This window comes from Hemibagrus wyckioides, linkage group LG13, assembly GCF_019097595.1.
Source record: "Hemibagrus wyckioides isolate EC202008001 linkage group LG13, SWU_Hwy_1.0, whole genome shotgun sequence".
Taxonomy (NCBI): Eukaryota; Metazoa; Chordata; class Actinopteri; order Siluriformes; family Bagridae; genus Hemibagrus; species Hemibagrus wyckioides.
This window is the reverse complement of record NC_080722.1, coordinates 12711667-12736324: the sequence shown is the minus strand read 5'-3', so window position 1 is coordinate 12736324 and position 24658 is coordinate 12711667. Positions and strand designations below refer to the sequence as shown.

At 40.7% G+C, this 24658-nt stretch overlaps 1 protein-coding gene across 12 annotated transcripts in view; it reads right to left on the bottom strand.

The window, feature by feature from the left end:
• Positions 1-23045, bottom strand: part of camk2g1 (calcium/calmodulin-dependent protein kinase (CaM kinase) II gamma 1) — a 63532-nt gene extending 40487 nt beyond the window's left edge. For 6 of the 12 annotated variants that reach the window (XM_058406424.1, XM_058406421.1, XM_058406422.1 and 3 more), the window contains exons 1-2: positions 22861-23043; positions 20736-20830 (exon numbers count right to left, since the gene is read on the bottom strand). In XM_058406424.1, the coding sequence (XP_058262407.1) occupies positions 20736-20830; positions 22861-22925 (160 nt within the window). In that variant the 5' untranslated portion in view covers positions 22926-23043. Of the gene's footprint in view, positions 1-20735; positions 20831-22860 lie in introns of all 12 variants that reach the window. The other 6 variants (XM_058406414.1, XM_058406416.1, XM_058406417.1 and 3 more) reach the window with 2 other exon arrangements.
• Positions 23046-24658: the final 1613 nt, after the last annotated feature.

Sequence of the window (24658 nt, the reverse complement as noted above, 5' to 3'; positions counted from 1 at the left end):
TGGTCACTTCTGCTATGACATGACAGACAGCCATTAACTTCTTACAGGAATAACAAAAAAAATACAGCACCAACCAACAAATTAGCTCCATAATTGCTGTAAGCACATCACATCTATTTCAAGACGAATAATAAACCTACTGAATGTGTTTCAGGGTGTAGGGATGCAGAGCTAGACAGAGACAGCTGAACATGTCCTAGAGCAGAGATTGTTAGAGTAGGGTTAAGCTGTACGCTAGAGAGGCCTGGTGTAAGCTCTGCACAGGTGGCCCAGGATTTCTAGCCTTGCTAATGCTGTTTGGAACTGAAGAAGAAAAAAAACATTACCATTAATGGCAGCTTGGATGAATTGGTTGCTAGCTTTCTCAACGGAACCTCACATTCATCTCTTCAGGGACCACCACAATAGCTAAAAGCCATAAACGCTTAGCGATCTTTCCTTCTCCTTCTCCACAGAATAATAAATAATAAAGCTTGGCTACGCGTTCCGCCTTCATTGGAGCTGATGAGGACGTTCACAGAACCACAAACACTGTGATAAAGCCGAAATTACAGCCGCTTCGTGTTCCGTGACTTGTCAAGATAATGCCTTCATTAGGATGCCTGAGAGAGAGAAGGGAGAGAGACGGAAGGCAGCTGAGCAGAGAGAGAAACCACACACAAACACACAGAGAGAGAGAGAGAGATCTATAAATCCAGACACCTGTAAGGAACCACACAGGTGTATATATTGTGTATTCGTATACATCTGTATCGTGGCTTTTATGGGAACAGAAAGTCAGAGAGATGGAAAGTAGAGATCCATCAAAGGGACTTCAATTCCCAGAAACAGCGCTCACTTATTTAACACATTAAATATTCATTCAACCACCACTCCATTCATCCATCCATGCGGTTGTGTGCATGTGTATGTATGTGCGTGCGTATATAGGAACCAGTGTTTAGCTTGATTGTGCCGAGGCTTGGGGACTTCTCGCTCAATTACTAGCCCACAAATGTGAAGCACTTTTTTTGCAGTCTACAAATCTGCTGCAGCCAGAAGCAGGAGAAGTTCAAGACACAGACTTACAGTGCATTCTTGCGCAGTTCTGCCCGGCTTTCCATCCATACTGCAAGAAAGAAACTATAGGCTTTTATTACGTATCGTAAAAAATAGTGGTCTTGTCGACAGTCATCTTGTTCTATTCCACGGGCTCAGCGTTCACTGGCTCTTTACTGACCCAACACTCACCATGAACATCCGGGGATGTGGTAGCTTAGTGGTTAAGGTGTTGGACTACTGATCGGAAGACTGTGAATTTGAATCCCAAGACCTGAGCAAGAACATTAACCATCTAGTGCTTAGTTGTATGAAATGAAATAAAAATATAAGTGGCTCTGGAACAGTGTCTGCCAAACGCCATATATGTACATTTCACTTCTACCCCCCAACAGCAGACTCTTGGGGTCATCAGAGCACGCTGAAGGCATGGAGTTTCAGGCTACATTCAGGTATATTCAGGCTAGATCAGTAGATCCATACAGCCTACAAATACTGCAGAAAAACCATGACCCGATTGCAGCTACTAATTTAGTCCTACGTAAAGGTCATACAAACCTAAAACGTTTTAGGTTACACTGCCTAGGCACGTCATATTACACATGCAAACTGTAGGCATAGTTACACTCTGAGCTAGCCTTAATGAATAAGAGCAACACGTGAGCTTACACACAGGGCCGGCTGATATGACGCTATAATACTGACAGTCATAATAAAGTGATAGTGCACTTTACTGAGATACGCACAGTATGCTGGTGAGAATGCTTTTATTTTCATTCTTTTCAAATTTAATCCAAGAATTTTCACTATGAATTAGATTTCTCACAACAGCTTGAGGGAAAAGCAGAATCGCTGGAATATTTACATGAATTTCAGACTTGGTTCGTCCCCTTTTCTTTTTAAATGACAGTGTGCACTCGAGCTGACATGGACTCAAGTTTGTGGAAAACATTATGATCTGTTTTAGATCAAATCCAGAGTGTCGTCTGAGCACATGCTTCAATAAATGAGATTAGGTGTGAGGCAAATCTGACCTTTTGTACAAAGCTGTTTACTTGGTCAATAAAACAGGTTTATTTATATGTAAATAAAATCAAATGAGATCAAATTAAAATTAAATTACTGGAAGGAGCTTTGATACTTGTACTTAAAATAGTTGTCCAACTTAACATACTTGTCTTAAAAATTGTTGTTTTTACAGATTTTTTTTATCCATTATCCTTTGTATTACTATAAAAAATATTCAATCATCAAACATTTATGCAACAATACTGTACTGCTGGAAGTTTACAGATGAATCTATACACAGACCACGCATAATATGACCAACTGTCTAATATTGTGTTGGTCCTCCCTTTTGCTGCCAAAACAGCCCTGATCCATCATGCACTGCGTATTCTGACACCTTTCTATCAGAATCAGCATTAACTTCTTCAATTTGAGCAACAGTAGCTCATCTGTTGGATCGGATCACATGGGCCAGCCATCGCTCCCCATGTGCATCAATGAGCCTTGGCCACCCATGACCCTGTCCCCGGTTCATCACTGTTACTTCTTGATACTGACCATTGCAAACCGGGAACACCCCACAAGAGCTGCAGTTTTGGAGATGCTCTGATCCAGTCGTCTAGCCATCACAATTTGGCCCTTGTCAAACTCGCTCAAATCCTTACACTTGCCCATTTTTCCTGCTTCTAACACATCAACTTTGTGGACAAAATGTTCACTTGCTGCCTAATATATCCCACCCACTAACAGGTGCCATGATGAGGAGATAAACAGTGTTATTCACTTCACCTGTCACTGCTCATAATGTTATGCCTGATCAGTGTATATTGTAATGCATATCATGTATTGCAGTAACGCCTTCAAGATTCACTACACAATATATATTTCTCCTAATCACCCATACCTACACAGCAGCACAGGTCATTTTTTAACCTGCATGGCCCCAAAAATGAATGCTGATGGTGATCCTTTTATCGTTCTCTTAAACTTCACTGTTTCGGTATCCTTTCCATCATCAATATATCAATCACTGGGATGCTGGAAACATTTAGAAAGCCTGGCAGAGAACTGAATATGATCATTTTTGGTTTTTTTCCCTAAATGGGGATGCAGAAAGACATAGTAAGCATGTTTCTTAGGTTGTTTGCAAATCCTTGAAGGTTTTTGTGATGTAGACCTTTTGGACTTTACATATTCCGCCTGCATGTTAATGCACGCTTCCGATGACAGATTTATCAGCGCCTACAAGGCCACTGAAGTGGGAGTGGAGCTTGTAGCTTAACGGTAGCGCAAAACGGGAGGGATTAATTAACTTGGGTCTGTTACAGTTCATCTAAAGGCTGTCTGACTCACTCACTTTCTCCATCTCTCACTCAGCATTCTGAGAGATTTACCTCAGAGGCCAAGGTTGAGGTCATACAGCCTCATGCTATATTATATATATATATATATATATATATATATATATATATATATATATATATATATATATATATATATATATATATATATATATATACACACACACACACACACAGGGCACAGTGGCAGCTCTCGCACCACTCACCTGACCACAAGTTTGTGTGTCATTGTACATGTCTTCTGCATGCATGTGTGTGCATGTCACTCTGTGTGTGTGTGATGTTCTAAAAATATATTATATTATATTATATTATATTATATTATATTATATTATATTATATTATATTATATTATATTATATTATATTATATATATATATATATATATATATATATATATATATATATATATATATATATATAAAACAAAAAAAAAAAAAAAAAAAAAAAAAAAGGAGATTCCACTGACTTTCCCAGTAAAAGAAAAAATAAGAGTAAGTAAATGTCAATGTATCCACTCAAACACACACGCAATCCTCTCCGCTCCTCTTTATCTGTGGTGGGTCATCAGTTCTGTTCACTCTGTGTGTGTGTGTGATGTTCTAAATATTATATATATATAACAAAAAAAAAGGAGATTCCACTGACTTTCCCAGTAAAAGAAAAAATAAGAGTAAGTAAATGTCAATGTATCCACTCAAACACACACGCAATCCTCTCCGCTCCTCTTTATCTGTGGTGGGTCATCAGTTCTGTTCAGGCTTTGCAGTTGTCCGTGGTCTGACTTTCAAATATCCGCCACCTTATTCTTCGGTGTCCCACTTGCCGTCATTTTATCGCTATTCTCGCTGTACTCTGATCTCCGAGCTGCTTCTTAAACAGCTCTGTTGTCATTTCTAGTCATACAGAATGTCATGCAGAGAATAAAAGGGTTGAAGAACTATCTGAATGCTTGATAAACTTCATCTTGCACCAATTAAAGAGTACAGTCGAGAAAGGAAATGAAATTAAAATTACACTCAATACATTTAGCATCAACTTCAACATGCCTGAGACTCTGTAACTAATGGCCACATTTATTTAATTAGTACAAATTATTCTGAAAAACTCCACCACCTCCTCCTCCAAAAAAAAGACCCAAACCTTATCCATCCAGCACTGGACTGATATGTCGGCTGATCTAAGGTTAGTAGAGAAGCAGGAGTGGAGAATAGGTGATCTTTTTGTTCAGCTCTTGATGGAGCTCTGCTGTAGTCCCTCGTGGCCACTTTATGTAATCGTAGCCTTGGCACCAAACAAACAGAGAATGACTCCAAAGGCTTTCCCCATCCTCCCATCCGAAGTTCCGTTTGCATTAGCTTTCTATCGTTCGTAAGGGAGCAGAAATAAATTAGTGCAACTGCTCATTTCACACTACATCCCTAAATGCTGCACGATCACCTCAGATGGCTGAGGATCTATGTTCTGTAAAGGCGCTGCAGAGCACAGCAGTATTTAGTCTAGAATCAGCCTGACAGAGGTAACAGATGATGACTGATCTGCCTGAAGTGGTCGAGTTTCAGATAAAAGAAATGTCAAATTTGTGAAATGCATCAAAGGACCTGCTGGCTCTCTGATAACGTTATTAGCTAGAAAAGTAAAAACATGTGAGCGCATGTTCACAAACAAGCGCCCGAACGAGTTCAATATGCACAGTGGAGCTGCACACATTCAAAACTAGCATATTGAAGGCTGTAAAGGGAATTCTGGGTAATGAAATCCTGAACATAAAAGCGCCCCTGTGAAGAAAAACCGGCAACCGAGTCAACGTAGAAACAGAAGCAAACAATGCATCCCATAAGCAGATCTATCAGTCTACACACACACACACACATACACATACACATACACATACACACATACACACATACACATACACACATACACATACACACATACACATACACACACACACACACACATACACATACACATACACATACACACACACACACACACACACACACACACACACATACACATACACACATACACACATACACACATACACATACACACATACACACATACACACATACACATACACACATACACACACTTCCTGAGGAGAGAATTTGCAGCAGATTATCAGCCCAAAAGCGATGGCTCATCAGAAAGAGGCTCTCAGTGAGGATATTAGGGCAGTGGGCAAATGTAGAGCGCGTCATTAAAAAGCTTTCACGCGCTCTTTTCCCCCCTGCAGCACTGCTCCTTAGCCTACGCCATCTTTCACACCCTGTTAAGCCTCCTTTAGACGTTTATGACGATCCTGCTCTTTCCCTAATGTTGCTGTTATTACAGCGTTCCTCTCTGTCCACGTTCAGGATGTAACACCTTTACACACACAAGACATTTCTCTCTCAGTCCATGTTTCACACCATCTCTCTTTATTTATACCTGTCTGATCACGAGGCTGTGTCTCAAACTGAAATCAAATAGCGTTCGAAGCCAATAATTATTGAGTCCATCACCAGGCACCGTCTGATTTAGCAGCGCTAATATCGTTAGGCTTAACACGTAATTTAATACTACAAAATATTGATTACATTAGTTCAGTTCAAGTATGTCTAACGTGATTTGTAGATAAATGCGTCACGATTAGATCTGAGGAGCTCGAGATTTCAGGGTGCACCATAAACAAACTGTTCAGGGAAAAAAATTTTAGTCCACATGAAAATGAGTGAATTGTAAATGGAAAATCGATGCATCTGAGCAGAGGATTTTTTGCTCCACAGCAGAAGCATTGTCCCCATTGCAGGGTAAATGTACACTGCATGAACACGGGAATCAAATCTGATCCTTTCCTGGTACAGGATTTTCATGGCAGTGTGAGTCTTTCCTGTACAATTTGGACCACTTTTCTATGTCGGTTCTGAAATCCAGTTCTGATCTGGTTTGTGAGTGACAGCAGACCAGATGAGAGAGCTTTAACTTGACTGGATTCCTCACAGGACACAGAAAACGTATCACATAGCCAAAGGTTTGTAGTCCCATCCCATCCCAGCCATGTGTAATTGTTCCTCAAGAATGTGACCATAAAGTAGGAAGCACACTGGTCTGTATGCTTTAGTTTTACAATATTCCTTCACTGGAAATAAGAGGCTTAAACCTGTTCCAGCATGACAATACCCATGTGCACAAAGTGAGCTCTGTTAAGACATGGTTTGCTAAACCTAGAGATAAAGAGCCCTGACCTCAACCCCACTGAACACCTCTGGGATGAACTGGAACGCTGACTGAAGCCCCAGGTCTCATCTAATCATTAAAGCTCCTGTGGCTGAATGAGCACAAATCACCACATTCATGCTCTGAAACCTAGTGGAAAACCTTGTCAGGAGAGAAGAGGTTAGAATGACAGCAAATTGTGGACTAAATCTGGGATGTGATATTTATAAATAAAATAAAATAAAATAAAATAAAATAAAATAAAATAAAATAAAATAAAATAAAATAAAATAAAATAAAATAAAATAAAATAAAATAAAATAAAATAAAAAGCACTCAGGTGTCTAAACACATGGTGTATCAGTGTGACTGACATGTGGTTAAATGACCACCACCACAAGCACTACACTGAGCCCTTCTGTGCAAACAGCCGACTTTACTATTTTATTGCAATTCTACCTAAACAAACGAGATCGCTTCTCATTACACAAACGCAGTCTTGCCCTCTATTCATTTTGTTTTATTTGTAGCTTATCTGGGTCAGTTCAGGAGTGTGGCCTGTTCACACTGGTCCAATATCACACGTTAAAAAGAAAATGCTTTTCATAAAGCACTAAACTGGAACTTGACTCGGCTCTTAAATATCTCCCGGCCTGTAGCTTTTAGTTCTCCTGATGATCTCGAACGCTTCATCATCTGAATCAAGTGATAAAAGTAAACAACACGGGGCGGTAGATCTGTAGCTGTAGGGCTAGGCGGCCCTGCCTTACTGCATTCCTTGCTTAAGCGTAATTAGTAGGAGAATTTTTTCCATTCTCAAGACAACTCTCTCGATACTGATCTAACATCTTATACTAATCTGATAGCAGCATCCTCTCCGTACTGCGCCGATTCTCCGTGAGCTTCTGGTGATAATTTATGAGAAACAGATGTGTGAGGAGATCATTTGTGCTTTGTCCAGATGCAAGAAAACAGATCAGTGCTTCAGATCGTAAAAGATGTCGAATCAAACCCTGATAATAAACCGCGGCACTCTGCTTTGGAATTATGTTTTTATCTGAAAATGATGTAATTGGAATATTTTACTGTATATGATTTTAAGGTTAAAACATATTTTATATTTATATAACATACTTAATAAAAATCCCACACTGGCATGAAATAAACATAAATAACTCCATTCTAGCAAAAACCCATAGTATTATAATGTTTCAACACACCAATGATTTATTAAGATGGAATAAAACAGTGTGTGTGTGTTTCTGCGCGCTACCTGCTCGGCTTCACGTAGGCCGTGTCCCATGTGGACAAGCATCAGTGAGCACAGGCGACACCCGAGTGTGTGCTGAGCTCAGACACGAGCGCTGCACTAAACAGACATAGACCAGAGAAACGAGGACAAACACACATTTTGCAAGTAGACGCAAAATGTGCATGCTCTCATGACTCTTAGCTTCGTCAAATGATATATTTAAGTAAGTGCAGCATTGATTCATCGCATTATGTCAACAACAGATGCTAGATCTTCTCTTCCACACGCTCACATACGGTGTACACATAAATAGTAGAAATTCTAAACAAAATTATATTGTCTATGCAACAACAATGTTATATCAACTAACAGGTTTTACTAGATCTTCATCTGTAATACAATTCCAAAGAATATCACTGGGCTTAAATTCTTTATGTCTATATAAATGGTCTGTGGTGTTGCTGTGTAAAGCGCAGAATCCATTCGTACTGTGAGAACGGCTGTAGCCCGGCTGGAGGTGTAGAGCCGGGGTGCCGAACGCTTGTGGGGTTTTGTACTCACATTCGCTCTGGAATTCTTGTTTAACGGCTTTTCTTGTTACGAAGCTGACGTCAGAGAGTGGAAAAAGTGGCATAATGGCGCAGCTCCGAGCTGGATAACCACCATTCAGTGCTTTTCCCTGCAAATTCTCAGCTTGTTAAAAAATATTACCGGCTTTTACAGACTATTTCTAATTTACGTCGTCACACAGGTTTAGCTTGGTGTTTCGTCGCTGGACCTCAAACACACATATGATGAAGTATTGAATATACAGCAATATTGATGCAGGCTTAATGAGCTTGATATTGTGGAAAAATCTATCGTGGAAAAATCTTCTTTCCGTTCAGGAAGCAGCAGTTTAAGTAGGCAACAGTTCTGGCAAACTTTCACATTGCTTGTACTCATTTGGCCACTCTGACCAATATGTTTACTAATCTCACTCAACTGCCTTACAGAAGACAGACACGGTTTTCTCTAGTGTACAAACAGACATATTTGTGCTCACAGATTGTCATTTCTTATGAATGAATTACATTATTTACTGTCCGCTGGCACCTAAATGAGCCTGGTTCCTCTCAAGGTTTCTTCCTCTATCATCACAGGGAGTTTTTCCTTGCCACTGTTGCCTCAGGTTTGAGCATTAGGGATAAATGTTAAGGAAAAATAGAAACTTTATAATCTTTTCTATTTTTCTACACTTCTGTAAAGCTGCTTTGAGACAATGTCAAGCTCTATATAAATGAATTGAATTACGTTAGATAACGTCTCCAAAGTGGCCTAAACTTTACATGGGAAAATGGTTTACATTAGTCACCTTATTCTTAAAACCTGTTAATAACGTTATAATAACAATTAATAAGTCCAATTACAGTGACTGCAAGAATATTTTACATTCAAAATACTTCCAAATGTGAAAGATTTCCAGCTACAGGTAATCATGTACTCATGCCATTCAACCATAAACAACAATAGCACTCTTTCCTCAGCCAGTGAAAGAAGGAGAAAAGGCCATGTCATGTACATGTTAAGATGCTGAGCACATCAGCGGGTTGTGTTCATGTAAAACTGGCATCTGTGGATCAATATAGAGGCCCAGAAACCTTGTACAGGGGGGACATGTGACATTTCTACTGCGGAACCAAGAGAGGAAAGTGGGCCTAAGAATAGCAAAGGGAAAAGATTTGCGTCCCCTCAGACATGGGTACGGATATATTTGGAGAGATGGGGCCTTCTGGGAGTCTCACACACACACACAAACGGGTGGTGTTGTGAGTGTTGCCCCTCATTTTTCCTCCTGCAGCTTTGAAAAATTTCCATTAGTTTTAAGAGGAATCCACGCGTGATGTGTTTACCCAACACTTCTACCCAAACACCGTGTTCCACAGAAAAGCTAGGGAAGAGCCACTAGAGCAGTTACCTTTTCATTGCTCATGACGGCAACTTAAAATGATTTTGAAAATCATTCTCTGGGCTTAATTAGCTATTACAGCAGTAGCGATGCATATACACCTCCTCTGAGAACAGACAAATTTAGAACTAATGGGTTTTAGAGGGAAATTAAATCAAGGATTACAATATAACAACAAGAGAAAAGCGCTTCATTAGAAGCTCCGCAGAGAGAAAGTAGTGAAATGCGAATTCATATCATAGCGCTAAACACCAATGTACAACTAATCATAAGCATCTGTACAGCTTTGCATGGAATGCCAAGTATGAGCCAACAGCTCTGTCATGAGATGTCGACAGCCTTCTTACTAGCTACCTGTAAAAATAAAACATACTGGAATGGGGCAGCGTGAGAGTGTAAAAGTAAAATCTCTCACTGTGATTATTAGCTTGAATAATAAAGTTGGGGTCATGTTAGCAACCTAGTGATTCCTTTGACTTCTGTTCTTGTTGTTGATTTTATTTTCTCCATTTGTTCCTCTTTGTACACTATATTGCCAAAAGTTTTGGGACGTCTGCCTTTACATGCACCTGAATGTAATATGGAGTTGGCCCATCCTTTACAGCTATAACAGCTTCAACTCTTCTGGGAAGGCCACAAGGTTTAGGAGTGTGTTTATGGGAATTTTTGTCCATTCCTCTAGAATTGCATTTGTGAGGTCAGGCACTGATGTTGGACAAGAAGGTCTGGTTCGCAGTCTCCACTCTAATTCATCCCAAAGGTGTTCTATCAGGTTGAAGTCAGTTCCTCCACACCAAACTCGCTCATCCATGTCTATATGGACGTTGCTTTGTGCACTGGTGTGCAGTCATGTTGGAACAGGAAGGGGTCATCCCCAAACTGTTCCCACAAAGTTGGGAGCATGAAATTGTCCAAAATGTCTTGGTATGCTGAAGCATTAAGAGTTCCTTTCACTGGAACTAAGGGGCTGAGCACAACCCCTGTAAAACAAGACCTCAATTCAATGATTTGGAGGGGTGTCCAAAAACTTTTGGTAATATAGTGTGCCAGGAGGTCTCTTGTTACAACCTGAAGTCAGGGATTGTGACTCGTTATCAATTTATCCTTTCTAAAATGTTAGTCTACAATCCATTCATTTCTTTTCTGAACCATTTGCCATTTTCAGGGCAGAGTAAGTGCGAGGTAAACGTGCTTCCCACTAAGCCACTGTTTCCCCAACATGCGTCTAAAATACAGCAAGCATGTTACTCATGGATATTGTACATACAGTAGATAATGACAAAGACCACGTCTTTGGTTTGCATAAACACTTACTGTCAGATTATCAGACATGTGCTGACGCTGTGTCTCAATAAACTCTGAAAGGCATCGCTGTGTGGTTCTTTTGGCACTACCTTTCCCCGATATATTGGCTTGGAGTGGCAGACTTCTCCTCAAAAACTGAATCCAAAAGAAAATTCTAGCAATGCACTTAACATTTTTAACAATTTTGCCCACACTTCAGATGGTATTACGGTAAACCATAATAAATAAATCAGAATCTGATTGTTTGAAATGATTGTTTAACTTCATTTTATTTCAGTATTCTTGTTTTTTGGGATTGGACTTATATATTATCATGATACTCCAGCACTCATGATCAAAATAAACAGTTTTTTAAAGACCAAACGCACAATTAGTTGGGGAGACATAATAATTCTGCACAAAGGTCGAGCCTTCAGTCACTTTAAATGTTAAGGAGCCCTTTGTTGCCTATAAGAGCATGTCAGCTGCTTCGCCTCTTGCCCTGTCTGTGTTTCTGAAGTGGCTTCTGTTTGGCATGGCTAACACGGTCATATTAACGGGGGAAAAAATGCAAAATTAAAAAAAATGAAGCATCAATAATAATAATAATAATAATATATTTATCTCTCCAACAACATAAAGCAATACAGTGCAGGTTCCCACATAAATGTGGTTTGTGAGAGGAGAAAGGCACGAGCTGCAGTATTAAGAAGGCAAACCCGGCTCACCACAACACACTCATGGAGCATTTCAAGTAGACCCAAAGAGGATAAAATTCTCCATAACAAAGCCTGTCACCAGCAGCAGGGCTCAGCCACGCAACACTGGAGTAGAATATCCCACTATCCTACTTTAAAACTCCAACTCACAACCACCAAATCTGAGGCTGAAGTAGAGGCGGAGGCGACGCAGATCTGTGGAGAAATCCTGAAAACGAACAGTTCATGTGAAGCTCCTTCCTGAGAGAGAGAGAGAGAGAGAGAGAGAGTGAGGCTCACTACACTTCTCTTCTCTTCGCTTCTCTTCGCTTCTCTTCGCTTCTCTTCGCTTCTCTTCGCTTCATACAGCTGAAAGGAGCAGAACAGAAAGGAGCGCTATTCTGTGCCTCGTCCTCCAGCTGCCGTCAAAGCCCCAGCCTCCTGCTCCCCCACCACACAAATGAAGTCATTAAATTGTTCTTTACAAGAGATCAATAGAAATGTTGAATTATCAATCAACCCGAGCCCGAGTTATTGAGCACTCAGCATCATTAGGCGTTGCTGCAAATACGAGGCTGGACATGCTCATCAGGGAAAAGCGTAAATTACACACTCTGTGCTTTCCAGCTTTCATCTGTATGTATATCTATCTATATAGATATCTATCCATATATCCATGTGTGTGTGTGTGTGTGTGTGTGTGGTGTTATTGTTGTTGAACACACTTTAAAATCTTAACAGGTTACAAAGAGCATTATGTCTTGTAGCCAGCTTTGTAAACTTTTATGACAACTGACATTATGGATCACACAAACTTTATAGTGGTATAGTAAATAATATACAGTATATAGTGGGTGTAATACCCTATCTATCCATCAATCTATTTATTTATCCACCTATCTATTTATTTATCCATCTATGTTTCTATCTATCCATCCATCCATCCATCCATCCATCCATCCATTTATCCATCCATCTATTTATTTCTCCATCCATCCATCTATTTATCTATCCATCTGTTTCAATCTATCCATCCATCCGTCTATTTATTTATCCATCTATCTAACCATCTATTCATCCATCCATCCATCCATCCATCCATCCATCCATTCCTCTATCCATCCATCCTTTTATCTATCCATCCATCCATCTATCCATCCTTCCATCCATCAACAATCATGCTGGTGAAGTAAGAATAAACACTGAAGGCTCACCAGAATGGGTTACAGCTTCAGTAACTGTAGCTTTTAATTCATGCTAATGCTACATTTTGGAATTTACATTGTACAGGAACTTGTGCTTCTGACATGACCCACCACTGAAAAGCTCTACTACACCACATAATGTCGGTTTTTCAATATATTTGAATTGAAAATTCTACTTGTTTTTGTTCAAGTGATACAGAAAATGGATGGACAGCCGGGTGGACGGACAGATGGATCATCATTTCCACTCAAGTTTTACTTCCTTTCCTGAACACATGCACCTGCAGCTCCTGTACCTGCATCATCGGGCAACCTCATCCGGTATACACAAGCTCAATACATGGCTAGTATTGCTCTGATCAATAGAGGAAAGAGGAATTCCATTATGTTCTGCTGGACTCCCAACAAAGGATGGTTACAGCATCGCTGGGAAGATCCTTTACACCAAATGCCTACTGACAGCAACCATACAATTTTTTGGGAGTTGATAAACAAATGGCAGACACTGTCCAGGGTCAGACTGAACATATAAAACATTTTTGGCACATGTGCTGCATCGAGGAACAGCTGATGGTGGTTGCTGCTTCACAGCTCCTCAGCTCCTCAGTATGGGGTTAGATGCCTTCTTTCTCCCACCTCCCAAATACATGTTGGTTGATTGTGAAGGGGTATGTGAGTGAGTGAGTGAGTGAGTGAGTGAGTGAGTGAGTGAAAATATAGGGGTGAGTGAGTGAGTGAGTGAGTCAGACTCCCTCAGATGGTTCTGATCTGGATGGAAGAAATTAGACTGTTTGTCTAAGACATCTGCCCCGAAATTCTGCAATCGAGATCCGACCTGCACAGACGCAGCTCCAACTGTGAATCATGGCTATAATTATGGTAAACGTTGTGTAATGCAACCCAGCCTGAGGAGAGACAGACAGATGTAAGCTTTGTCCCACGAACTTAGATGTGTGTTTGTATGGAATCAGTAAGTGAAGCTGATAGAAGCCACAAAGACAGAGGTTGTTACACTGACCTTATTCCTCAACTCTGTGGGGAGGTGAACTGTGAGCAAGAAGCCTGCTAGCAGTGGTTAAGACCGAGCAAACACACAGTGTGACTGCAGCAGGAGAGTCAGACATGTGACAATCCCAGAAAAGTATGAGCGATAACCCTGAAAAAATCTTAACAGACGCATTCAACTTGTCCTGTGTACCGTTATAGTTCAGTCCAGCAGGGCAAAGATAACAATCCTGCATATTTCTAAAGCAGTGCGTTTGGGGTGTGTGTGTGTGTGTATATCCGCAGTAAACTGCCCTTTCTGCATCACCCGCCCCATTCCACCCTGCCACAACCGACCACATAAAAACGGAACAAAATACTAAAAAAGAACCCCAAAAGAAAGAGCAAAGAATGCTTGAGAGACCTAACGGCACTGGTAAAAATATGTGATGGGAAAGGACAGATAACGACACATATCTGGAGAGATAGAGAAAACGAAACATGAGGTAGTGAGTAGGGTGGGAAAAGAAAAACAGATAAAGAGAAACAGAAAGAAATCGACTAGGTGCGAATTGTGGCTGGAGAGAAAAGAAGAAAAAGAGGGAGAGACGGAGGGGGGAAAAGCGAGAGAGAGAGAAAGACAAAGAAGCTGTGCCTGGGCCAGGAGAGCGCTGTATTAGCTGACATTTCATAAACATCAGAGCCCAGCGTGTGTTGAGCGATGGGCCAAAGTGTTTACTAAGTGTTACTGGAAGCCTGGGGTGATTTATACAGCCCTGTAGACAACACACACACACACACACACACACACACACAGTTAAACAGTAAAGGCCAACGTCAAATAACGCAACAGAGAGCAGGCCCAATATTTATACAGAAGAGGCTGAAGTGTTGAGGGAGGGTGTGTCATGCAGGTGAGGATTAGCCATGACAAACACTTACATTAGAGCCATAAAAGTGCAGTCAGATCGTCCTACCTGCTGCATGTACAGCTAAATTGTTTATTTTATCTCATATAAGAAGCTGTTTTTAAATGAAGAGGTGTGACGATTATTCCTTTCCTGCTCTGGCATGTGAATAAACCTGCACCTCAACTTAACCTGACAGTGCCCTTAGCCAGAACTGTATCTGTCCCATCTGCATGTCAGGGCCTGTGTATGTGTATATATATTTGTATGGTGTGTTTGTATGTGTTTTGCGGTCTGGGTATGTTCCTCTGTATCCTGAACTGCGCAGCATAAAGGAGAAAATACTGTCAACATGATTTATGGCTAGGAGATTTTAGTCTTACTTTAACATTCCTGCTCACTTAGTCTGTAACCAGAGTGCAGAAATGGTGCGTTGGTTTGTCTTACTGTGCTTCTCCGACCACAGTCTCACATAAATACAACATCAACCTCACCCCATTCAATTAAAACTGAATCAGCGCTAATATTGTACTGCATTATGATCTTCCATCAGTCAGCCCCACCCTCAATTTTCAGCATATTGCAGCCTACATTTTCACACACTGATTAAAAGCACTGTTATAGGCACGGCAGATGTCAACGATTTGACCGCTAAAACCGTCTGCTTTTTTTAGTCATTCCATTCGAAATCTCTTTGCGAAGGCCAGCTTATGTTCCTTGCTTTGATAGTCCATCTGTTTCTCTCGCCATCTCTCATTGTGTGCTAGCGGTGGGTGGCACGGGGAAAACTGTAGATCACACGGGAGCTTAAAATGATCACTGTGTCATTAGATAATCGCAGTATTATAGGATAAAACACAGAGTGACGGATATCTCGTGCGATTTTTCTTATGAGGCAAGAAAACGAAGCATCGCATTTATATTTAGATTTAAAAATTCTGATTTTAAACATCTCCAAAAAGACACAAAACTTGCTATGTTTGGCAAAGCACCCAACAAGAGCATTAAACAAACGCTACGTCATTACCGAGTATTAAGATAAGTAGCTCAGTTTCACGCTAAAATAACGAGCCTGTTTTGTGTTGCTTGGTCAGCATAAAAATCCTCCACACGTGGCTCGGGCGAGTGCAACAAATCTGACATCATGCCATAATTTATTCAAAACTGTTTCATAGTTCAAATCCCCAGTGACCAATGCGCGAGCCAAAAGACAACACAACGGCGAGATGCGATTGTGCATTTGACCTATTTCTGAATGAAAAACATCCACGCTGTTTAGGATCCATTGATAATTAATGCCTTTTATAATCCATTCATTGTCTACCAAACATCTGTATGTTAGAACAACTGGCTAAAAGAAGCGCTTATTTAAGATCATTTTATGGCAGTAGCCATTATAGTTAAGAGAAGAACGCACAGACTACACGGTCGTTACCTTCGATATGAACACATCGACCTCTGTGACACTTTATTACATTCATTTGATTGCTGATGAACCGACGACGCCACTTTAGAGGTGAGCTCTGACTGGAAAGTTGCTGAAACTGAGCCAGTATACGATTTTCAGGTGTTTCAGGAGCATCGTGTTGTGTGCTTCTCACGTGCAACCAGTGTGGACACACAAAACCCACAAATACACTGTTCTCTGTTTTATTTTCAGTTCTTCACTTGGTCTCATTGAATTGTGTGAATAATGTGTAATATATTGTTTCCTCACATAAAAGGTGTCGGGATAAATCCAAACATAACAGGTATACAGGATCAACCTTCATATCCCCGCTACTACCGACTGCCTTCTATCTCTCTCTGTCTGTGCGTTTGTGACAATCAGCCATTCCCACCTCCCTGCTCCCACTCAGGTGCGTAATTGCACAGCTCTGCTTTCCTCAGGCTTAGAGCCACCATCCTCTGCCTGTACGCTTTCATAGGCGCTGCAGTCTGAAAACGAAGCAAACCCAACTTCGTTTGGCAAATGTCAGTGTATATCTTGATTTTAATCTAATTGTTATAACACAAAATGCGTAAGAGAGGGTCTGCAGTTCGAGAGAGAGAGAGAAAGAGAGAGAGGGAAAAAAAGCCTGGAAAGGAAAGGTGGGAGGGAAAGATGCAATCGATACAGGTTTCACAAAAAAGGCACAGTATGGGGTCACTCGGAACAAAGCATTTAAAAGGGGCACAGTGGAAATAAGTGTAGTGCCCATATTTAAAAAAACAAAACAAAAAAAAAAACAACTCAGAAACTGGAAGAAAACCATTCCACTTTCTCACCATTAGGAGAGAGACCAGATCCTGCATTCTGGTCTTTTTTAAGTCTTTTTATTAACAGCAAATGAGAGGGAACACCAGCAGGTAGACCATGCTATGAGAAGGAGAATAAAGAACTAATCTTGCACTCTGAAGTGGAACTCTGAACTCTTTCCCATTGCATAAATCTGCCCACGAAGCCAGCAGCAGTTCTCTGGAAGCTCCACAGAAACCACACAATGCCAGCGTTAACAGGGAACATTAACAACTGTAGCAGGAATGAAGGAGCTGGTTTCAGCCTTGTGTCCATTCGAACACTGCTACTGGTGAATTAGTGCAGAGAAGGTTTGCTTCACACGGCTATGGTCAGTCCTGTTGAACACTCAGAAGCCTGTTGAGAGGGAATGGGACTTGACCTGAACTTAACATTGCGTATAATACAAACATTAAACGCTGAATGTTGACCAAATATTGGTGTGCACTATTTCTCCACCCGTATGTCTCTGTATGGTCATCATGGTGCTAAAAGTAACAACAAAAACACAGCATAGGTGCTTAGTTACAGCACAAATCACGAAATAATGTAATAATAGAAGCAATGACAAAATGAGGGGTCATGGATTCATAGCTGTTGTCCCATGCAATATTGCGCCGCCCAGTACAAAACAGTACGACACGCCTGGATGATTTTCTAACCAAGCATAATGAAATCTAAATGAGGAGATCGAAAAACATTTAGTCTTGAATAGATGCCTACAGAAATGTCTGTTTCGCCACCTTCTGCCTTTATATTGCATAAATTGGCATAGATTTGATGAAAATGGTTATACTACTACATAGGCCTGGAAAAGTATGGGGAGTTGCATGCAGACTCAGTGACAGTGATCTTAACTGACTCAGGTGTCAGAACGGTTTCAGATGCACCTGGGTCACATCGCTGGGTTGTTGACCCATTCAGGACAGGCCTCCTTCTCACACAGGCCTGCTTAGCTGGAGTAAACAAGCCTGTCAATAGGCGAGCTAACACGCAATTAAGCTCATCGCATCCCTCATATTGTTTCCCAGAGCTTAGGTTTTGGTTCGATTCAGATTTGGTGGAGGATGTCTAAATAAACTATAGCAGCTTTAGTATACCAAATGGCCAAACATAAAACTAGGTTTGAGCCATCAAGCTTCATTTTTGCTTAATGACAAATGTGTGGATACACACAAAAAAAATTACTGCTACTGAAACCTCATGTGACCTAGAGAAACCCCCAAGAAGACCTGGACTAAATCATGAGAAGTTATAAATCAACAATGCTTAGTGACTGGGACTCCCTTTACACGACACAGCACCTAATGACCCCCTTTTCCATCTTTCATTTCATTTCACTGATTCACACATCTTGTATGAACGACAAAAAAAAAAAGTGCAAACCAAGAGACTGTTCTTTGGGATCCCAAGAGAGTCTTAGTCAGATACAATTAAATAAGTGGATTAACCTCAATACACAGCAATCCTCACACAAATAGAAAGAGGGTGGGATGGATACATAGATGAAAGAGCAAAAGAGCCAGAAAACAGCGTTTCAGATACAATTAATTGTGAAATTATGTAATAAACAAAGCAGCGTTTTTTAGGTTACGCTGAAGGAAATGAGAGTTCCTCAGTCTATCATATATACTGGATATGATCTCTGAGGTATGAGGACAGCCAAAAAGGGTCATTTAGACAGCACACATAGGACATCTCAAGGCAGATCCTATAGCCAATCATTTCCACCCATGCACCAGGAAATATAATGAACAGGGCAGAGTGGGACACACAGACAGATGGTTCAATTACGAGGGCATAAAACAATTAAGTCACAGGAAGCCTTTCTTACACCCAGGCCAACAGTTAACAGTCACAGAACCACAATCTAACAGAAACGCATCTCTGTACACAACTGCATACTTACTAAGGATAAATGGGTCTACAAACCTGCAGTGCACACATCTTCCCCCCACTTCTCCTGGTCTCCAGCTATCCGTCCCCCGCTCAGCTAGTCCTGTCCTCTTCGTCTATGCCAGCCAATCAGAAACGGCTCTAGGGAAACGGTTGCCTAGCTACTGCAACAAGCCCTGGGTCAAACCATCCAATCACTGGGTCATTACAGATCCACAACTACATCTTTCAGCTAAATCCTTAAGTGTCTGAAGATGAAAAAGCATGAGGAGAGAAAGGGGGGGGATTTCACAAATAACAATTTTTTGGGATGAGAAAGTATTTAGAGCATTGATCTACTCTTGTTGTCAGCACTAACCACATAAAAATCACTGAAAGTGGATATACAGGACAAAAAGGAACTCCAAACAATGTCAAATAGCCACTAGATAAATTGACCTGAGCAGTGCTGAGCAATGCTATGGAACGGTCCCTGGTTGAAATGCTGTTTTCCCATATGACCAGTCAGGGCTTTCGGTCATGCCCTCTTGCTCAGCTAATAGGATGGCTGCAGTACGGTCCTCTGAAGCAGCCCTTAATTGGTGCAAGTGCTGGAGAAAAGCAGCTCATCAAAGACAGAGGCCGAGCCCCAGATGAGGCACTTATACTCCACACGGAACACCACTTTTCCCATTAACTCAATGAAGAATTTCTGTTTGGTAGAATGGAGGAGAGTGAAAGGATATTTAAGAAGTTGGTAGTTCCTTACCCACGGCCAGAATATTTAATGAAAACCTCCAAAAGTGCTGAGGCGTAAGTCTTAAGAGGCCGTACTACAAAAACAACTTATTGCTCATTTCAGAATCATTTGATTATAAAATATGATTCATGTCTGTAACTGACTAAACAAGACATGATTAATCAGTATGTAAAACATTACCCTAAGAGCCAAAAAACATCCAACTTCTTCGAGCTTGTCAAACTGATTAATGCTTAATGATGTGCTCAGGAAGGTATTTTTATATTCTCGCACATCAACAGTGTGAATGCAACAGCACTGGCAAACACAGACCACCTCGCAGCACTACGGCTTCCAAGCACTTGAAGTAAACTTCTCCATATCTCTTATTCCTTTATCGGTAAGCATGAGCTTATGTCTGGGGAACAAACATCCACCAGCAAATGTTTTGTATTCTCTCACCTCCTCTAGTGCTAGAGCAACCAAAAGCAGACTATTTCTGAAATGATACGTTTACGCAATTATTTCCAAACGTTCAGGCACACAAAGCCCATGGTGTATTTTCATGTGACGCTCACTCAAATTTCAGGAATCGAATATCACCGTCACAATGCTACTCATTTATTTCACTCGGCATTCCATTCGTTGCCCCAGAAAACCGTGACCTGGCTGGAACCGTAACTCGTGTCTCCGTGTCAAACGCATACCGCAGCACTGCTGTGTGCCCTACAATACCTGGAGCTGCGGAGAAGACATTCGGACAGCCCCTTTCTAAAGAGCACGCTCTTTTATTAACGACATGTAATCCCAGGAGACAGCCAACATGCCAGATCTTCTGCCTCCACTTCCCCCATCGCTCACAGCAGTAAAACAGCAAAGGAGCTTTACTAGCATGCCGGAGCCAGATGATATCACTTGCGTTTACCGTGAATCGGGCCACTGTCGAACCTTACCTCTGGCTGTCAGTTTCTTCGTGTTGATTATTTTAGCAGCATATTCCTGGCCTGTAGACTTCTTCACACATCTGCGCACCACGGAAAAGGCACCCCTGGGGAGAAAAAAAAAAAAAAAAAAAAAGACAGCGTGATGTCACACATGTAATGTGTTGAATGGGTACTGATGCAATGCATAGAATGGCTGCCAATCATATGTCACACAGAGGCAGAGCCATGATACATGCAGAATGGGGAGCCACTCAACTCTACTACTACTTCTACTACTACTATACAATATATAGACATATAAGGTCTAAAATATATATAAGAGCTGTGGGTATGAGTGTCAGATCCATACAAGATATCACAAACAGAGATTAACATTTGCTCGCCCGAAAAGTGAGGTGTAACTAATCAAATTGAATTTTTACTGTAGATTAAACAGAAAAAAACTTTATAATACAGCATTTATTTGACACATGACTGAGTCAATTTCAAGATTTCTCCCATTATTTTGCTGCCAGAGGCAATAGCAAAGATTTTGAAAAGCCTACACTTTTAGGGAAAAAAAAAAAGTCAATTATAGGAACCTTAGCATGTCTTTGGTTGCCCAGTTCTATGGGAAATGAAAAAGGTTCAGTGTAGATCTCTACATCAGTGTTTCCTTTCCAGAAAAGGTTTAAAACTACATCTTTTTAACAAGCATAAATAAAGAACCTTTTTCCCCCTGAGTGTATAGAGACATGCATCAGACACTGAAAACAGGTGCCGGGGCTAGAGAGATTGAACTGTAGATGAGACAAGACGGTTTCTATCCTTCATGCTGACATGCAAAATAAATTATCTGGCACAAAATACCATAAACATATGAAAATCATATAAAAAAGGTATAATTCCTAAAAAATTTCTTAAAAACCACTATAGAAGCAAAAACCTAGAAAGATCATGAGAAGTAGGTGGCAAATGCTCTTAATTTTTAAGAAGCTAACAGCCGACTAGCAGCCTGCTGGACGTGACCTTACCTTACCTATTTACCTGTTCACTGCCCAAGCAAGTTTCTGACTCCACTACGGCCGTGCCATTCGCACATCAGAGAATTCGATTCAATTTTATTTGTATAGCACTTCCAATAATGGACATTATCAGAAAGCACACACTTTCACAGGAACATATTCAGGGTATAACTATTAAAATGATGAATTTATCTCTAATAAGCAAACCACAGGCGATGGCAGCAAAGGGAAAAACTCCCTGAGACGATATGACATAGTGCCAGGTAGCACCTGGTAGCAAGATTAAAAATAATTTCCTTTTTAAAACCGTGGTCAAAAAGTGCTATTAATATAGATTTACCATGAAGTCAATTCTGTTGAAGGAGACTTGAGTGCAAAACTGTTCATGCTGATTGTAAGCCACTTGGAATTTGATTCATTTTGAGTTTACATACATATATACATCACTAGTCAGGTTTTTGTTATTTTCATTCCGCTTTATAACAACAACAACAAACACTGCAATGAAATCTCCAGGATATTCAGGAGGATTACAGCACAGCATACAACAGCACAATGCACATATACAGTGCAGAATTTACAATAAACAGATGAAAAGGATCAGTGAGCCATGTTCGTGTCACCACAGCTTTGTGTCGATTAATACCGGGATACTGCGATATCTTGTAAAGGGGATCATACCGTGAAAATGTCATATCGCACCCCCCTCTAGCCGACATGAATTTCAACAGCACTTTGATAAGAGGTGTGTGTGTGTGTTTTGTTCTGTTCTAGTTAAACTGCTGTAGAGCAAACCGAACAGCTTCCTGGCTGGGTTACAGTGTTTCATCACAGCCTAGCTGTCATTAACGTGCATGAAAGCGAAGTAAGCAAACCACAAGCAAATGCAAGTCAAATGCGTAAACACGCCGAAATGCTGGCCGTTTCTGACCGCTATCTGATCCGGACCCAGACCCGATCATTTATATCGCGGCTTTAATCTGGAAGGCAACGTGCTGTGCTTTCATCGAGGTTTAGGACTAGTTGCGAGTCGTTTGCTCTGCTGTCAACGTCTAGCTAAAACAATGGGATTACACGTACATGGGGAGTTAAGTTGCGCCGAAGGTACAGAAAGTAGACGAGCCACTTACTTCCCGAGCTCCTCGTAAAGCTGGTAATCTTCCGTAAACCTGGTGGAGGTGACAATTGTAGCCATGTTGTACGGGGAGGGGGTGTCGCCGAGCGCTTCTCTGACTGCTGTGTTCGCGTTTCGGGAGGAGATCCTCTGAATTTCATGTGTTCAGACAGAAAAGGGAGGGCGCCAGAGAGAGAGAGAGAGAGAGAGAGAGAGAGAGAGAGAGAGAGAGAGAGAGACGTAAAGAGAAAAAAAATGGGGGGAGGGAGTGTTGGTGAAGTTGGAAGGGAAATCACGTCACGCGATATTTGACGAGACTTCGTCCAAGCCCGCAAAGTCATGCTGATGCGTAAAGGCGTGCAGACTATTTGAGCTTTATCTATTTCACGTGTTTATTTATTTATTTATGAATAAATAAACCTACGTAACAGGGTAATTATAGTTATTTTCCGTTTAAATTGTGATATACGTGCCAGATTATAACGCAGGCGGCTCTTGGTTATGCGTAGGACAAGTTTGCAATTGTTCATTGATGCAAAATAAAATTGGCATTACTGTACCGGCTTCATAGTTCACTAATATTAATAAGGGATTTGGGTAAAAAAAAAAAAAAATTAGGAGACGAGTAAATCATTATAGTAGCCTAAATCATTAAAGTATTCTAAGCAATGATTCAAATTTTATTTTTTTTTTGTAATTTGTTAATTGTGTTTTTATAATGAAAGCCTTTTGATGAAAGCCTGCTTTAAAGCAACTACTCAGGAGTCATGTGACGTTTCAGTCTCCTAGACAGGTTCTACAACATAGTTGTAGCTTTGCCTGGGCTTATAACCCTTATTGCATTGTCTTCGATTCCACTGAGAATAAAGTTTGTGCAAATACAGCTCCTCAATGGCTGGATAATCTTATAACATACGTGCAGAAGTGACACAGTGGTGCACCAGGTAGCATTGGGTTCCTGGTACAATCCAGAGCTGCTCCAGGGGTGGTGTATCATGGCTAACTCCAACTCCCTAACAAGCTGGGATATGTAAAGAAAATCATTTCACTCTCTCCTTCTGGTTTCCACAGGCCCATGTGGTTGCCACTAGGTGTGAATGAATGTGTGTTCCCACCTCGTGCTTCCATGTTTAGGCTCTACATCCACCATGACCCAGAGCAATAACTCTCAAGCAGTTCGCGAAAATGAATATTAAGTGTACCCTGTAATGACCCATGCCAGGGCATGATTGATAACACATGCTCATAATCCACTACGGTATTATAGATGTGAAAGTCTCTCAGTGTTTGAATGAGGTCTACAAACACTATTTTTCAGATAGGAGCATTGCAATGAAGTGGTAACATTTACATTGGCTGTTCACTATCCATTCTGGCAGAAGATTCCCTTAAATGGTGTTCATTGCAGAGCACCGGGAATTGTTAGTGACCCTATCCCCATCTGGTTAGCAGCCTTTGTTTAATCTCTCCTTTACTGGCTATGATGAAAAAGGTCTTTCAATTCAGGGTGCTCTGTCTGTTATATTGCTAGATAAACTGATGTAGAGAGATATAATATTATTCAAAAGATTAAAAGTAAAGCCTATAAACTCCTCCTCTGCCTGGCTAAATCACAATACAAAATACATTATACCTATGTATAACAGCTTGAATAAGAATCATTAAGGCATTGTATAATTTTGTAATTTTAAGTTGGCATGCTCATTATTAAGTTTGATGATACTTCAAAACAAGCATTTATTCATTTGTGAATATAAAACGCCCTGGTAATATTCAGGAGCCTGGATAAACATTCCAAAATGCATGGGTTTCAG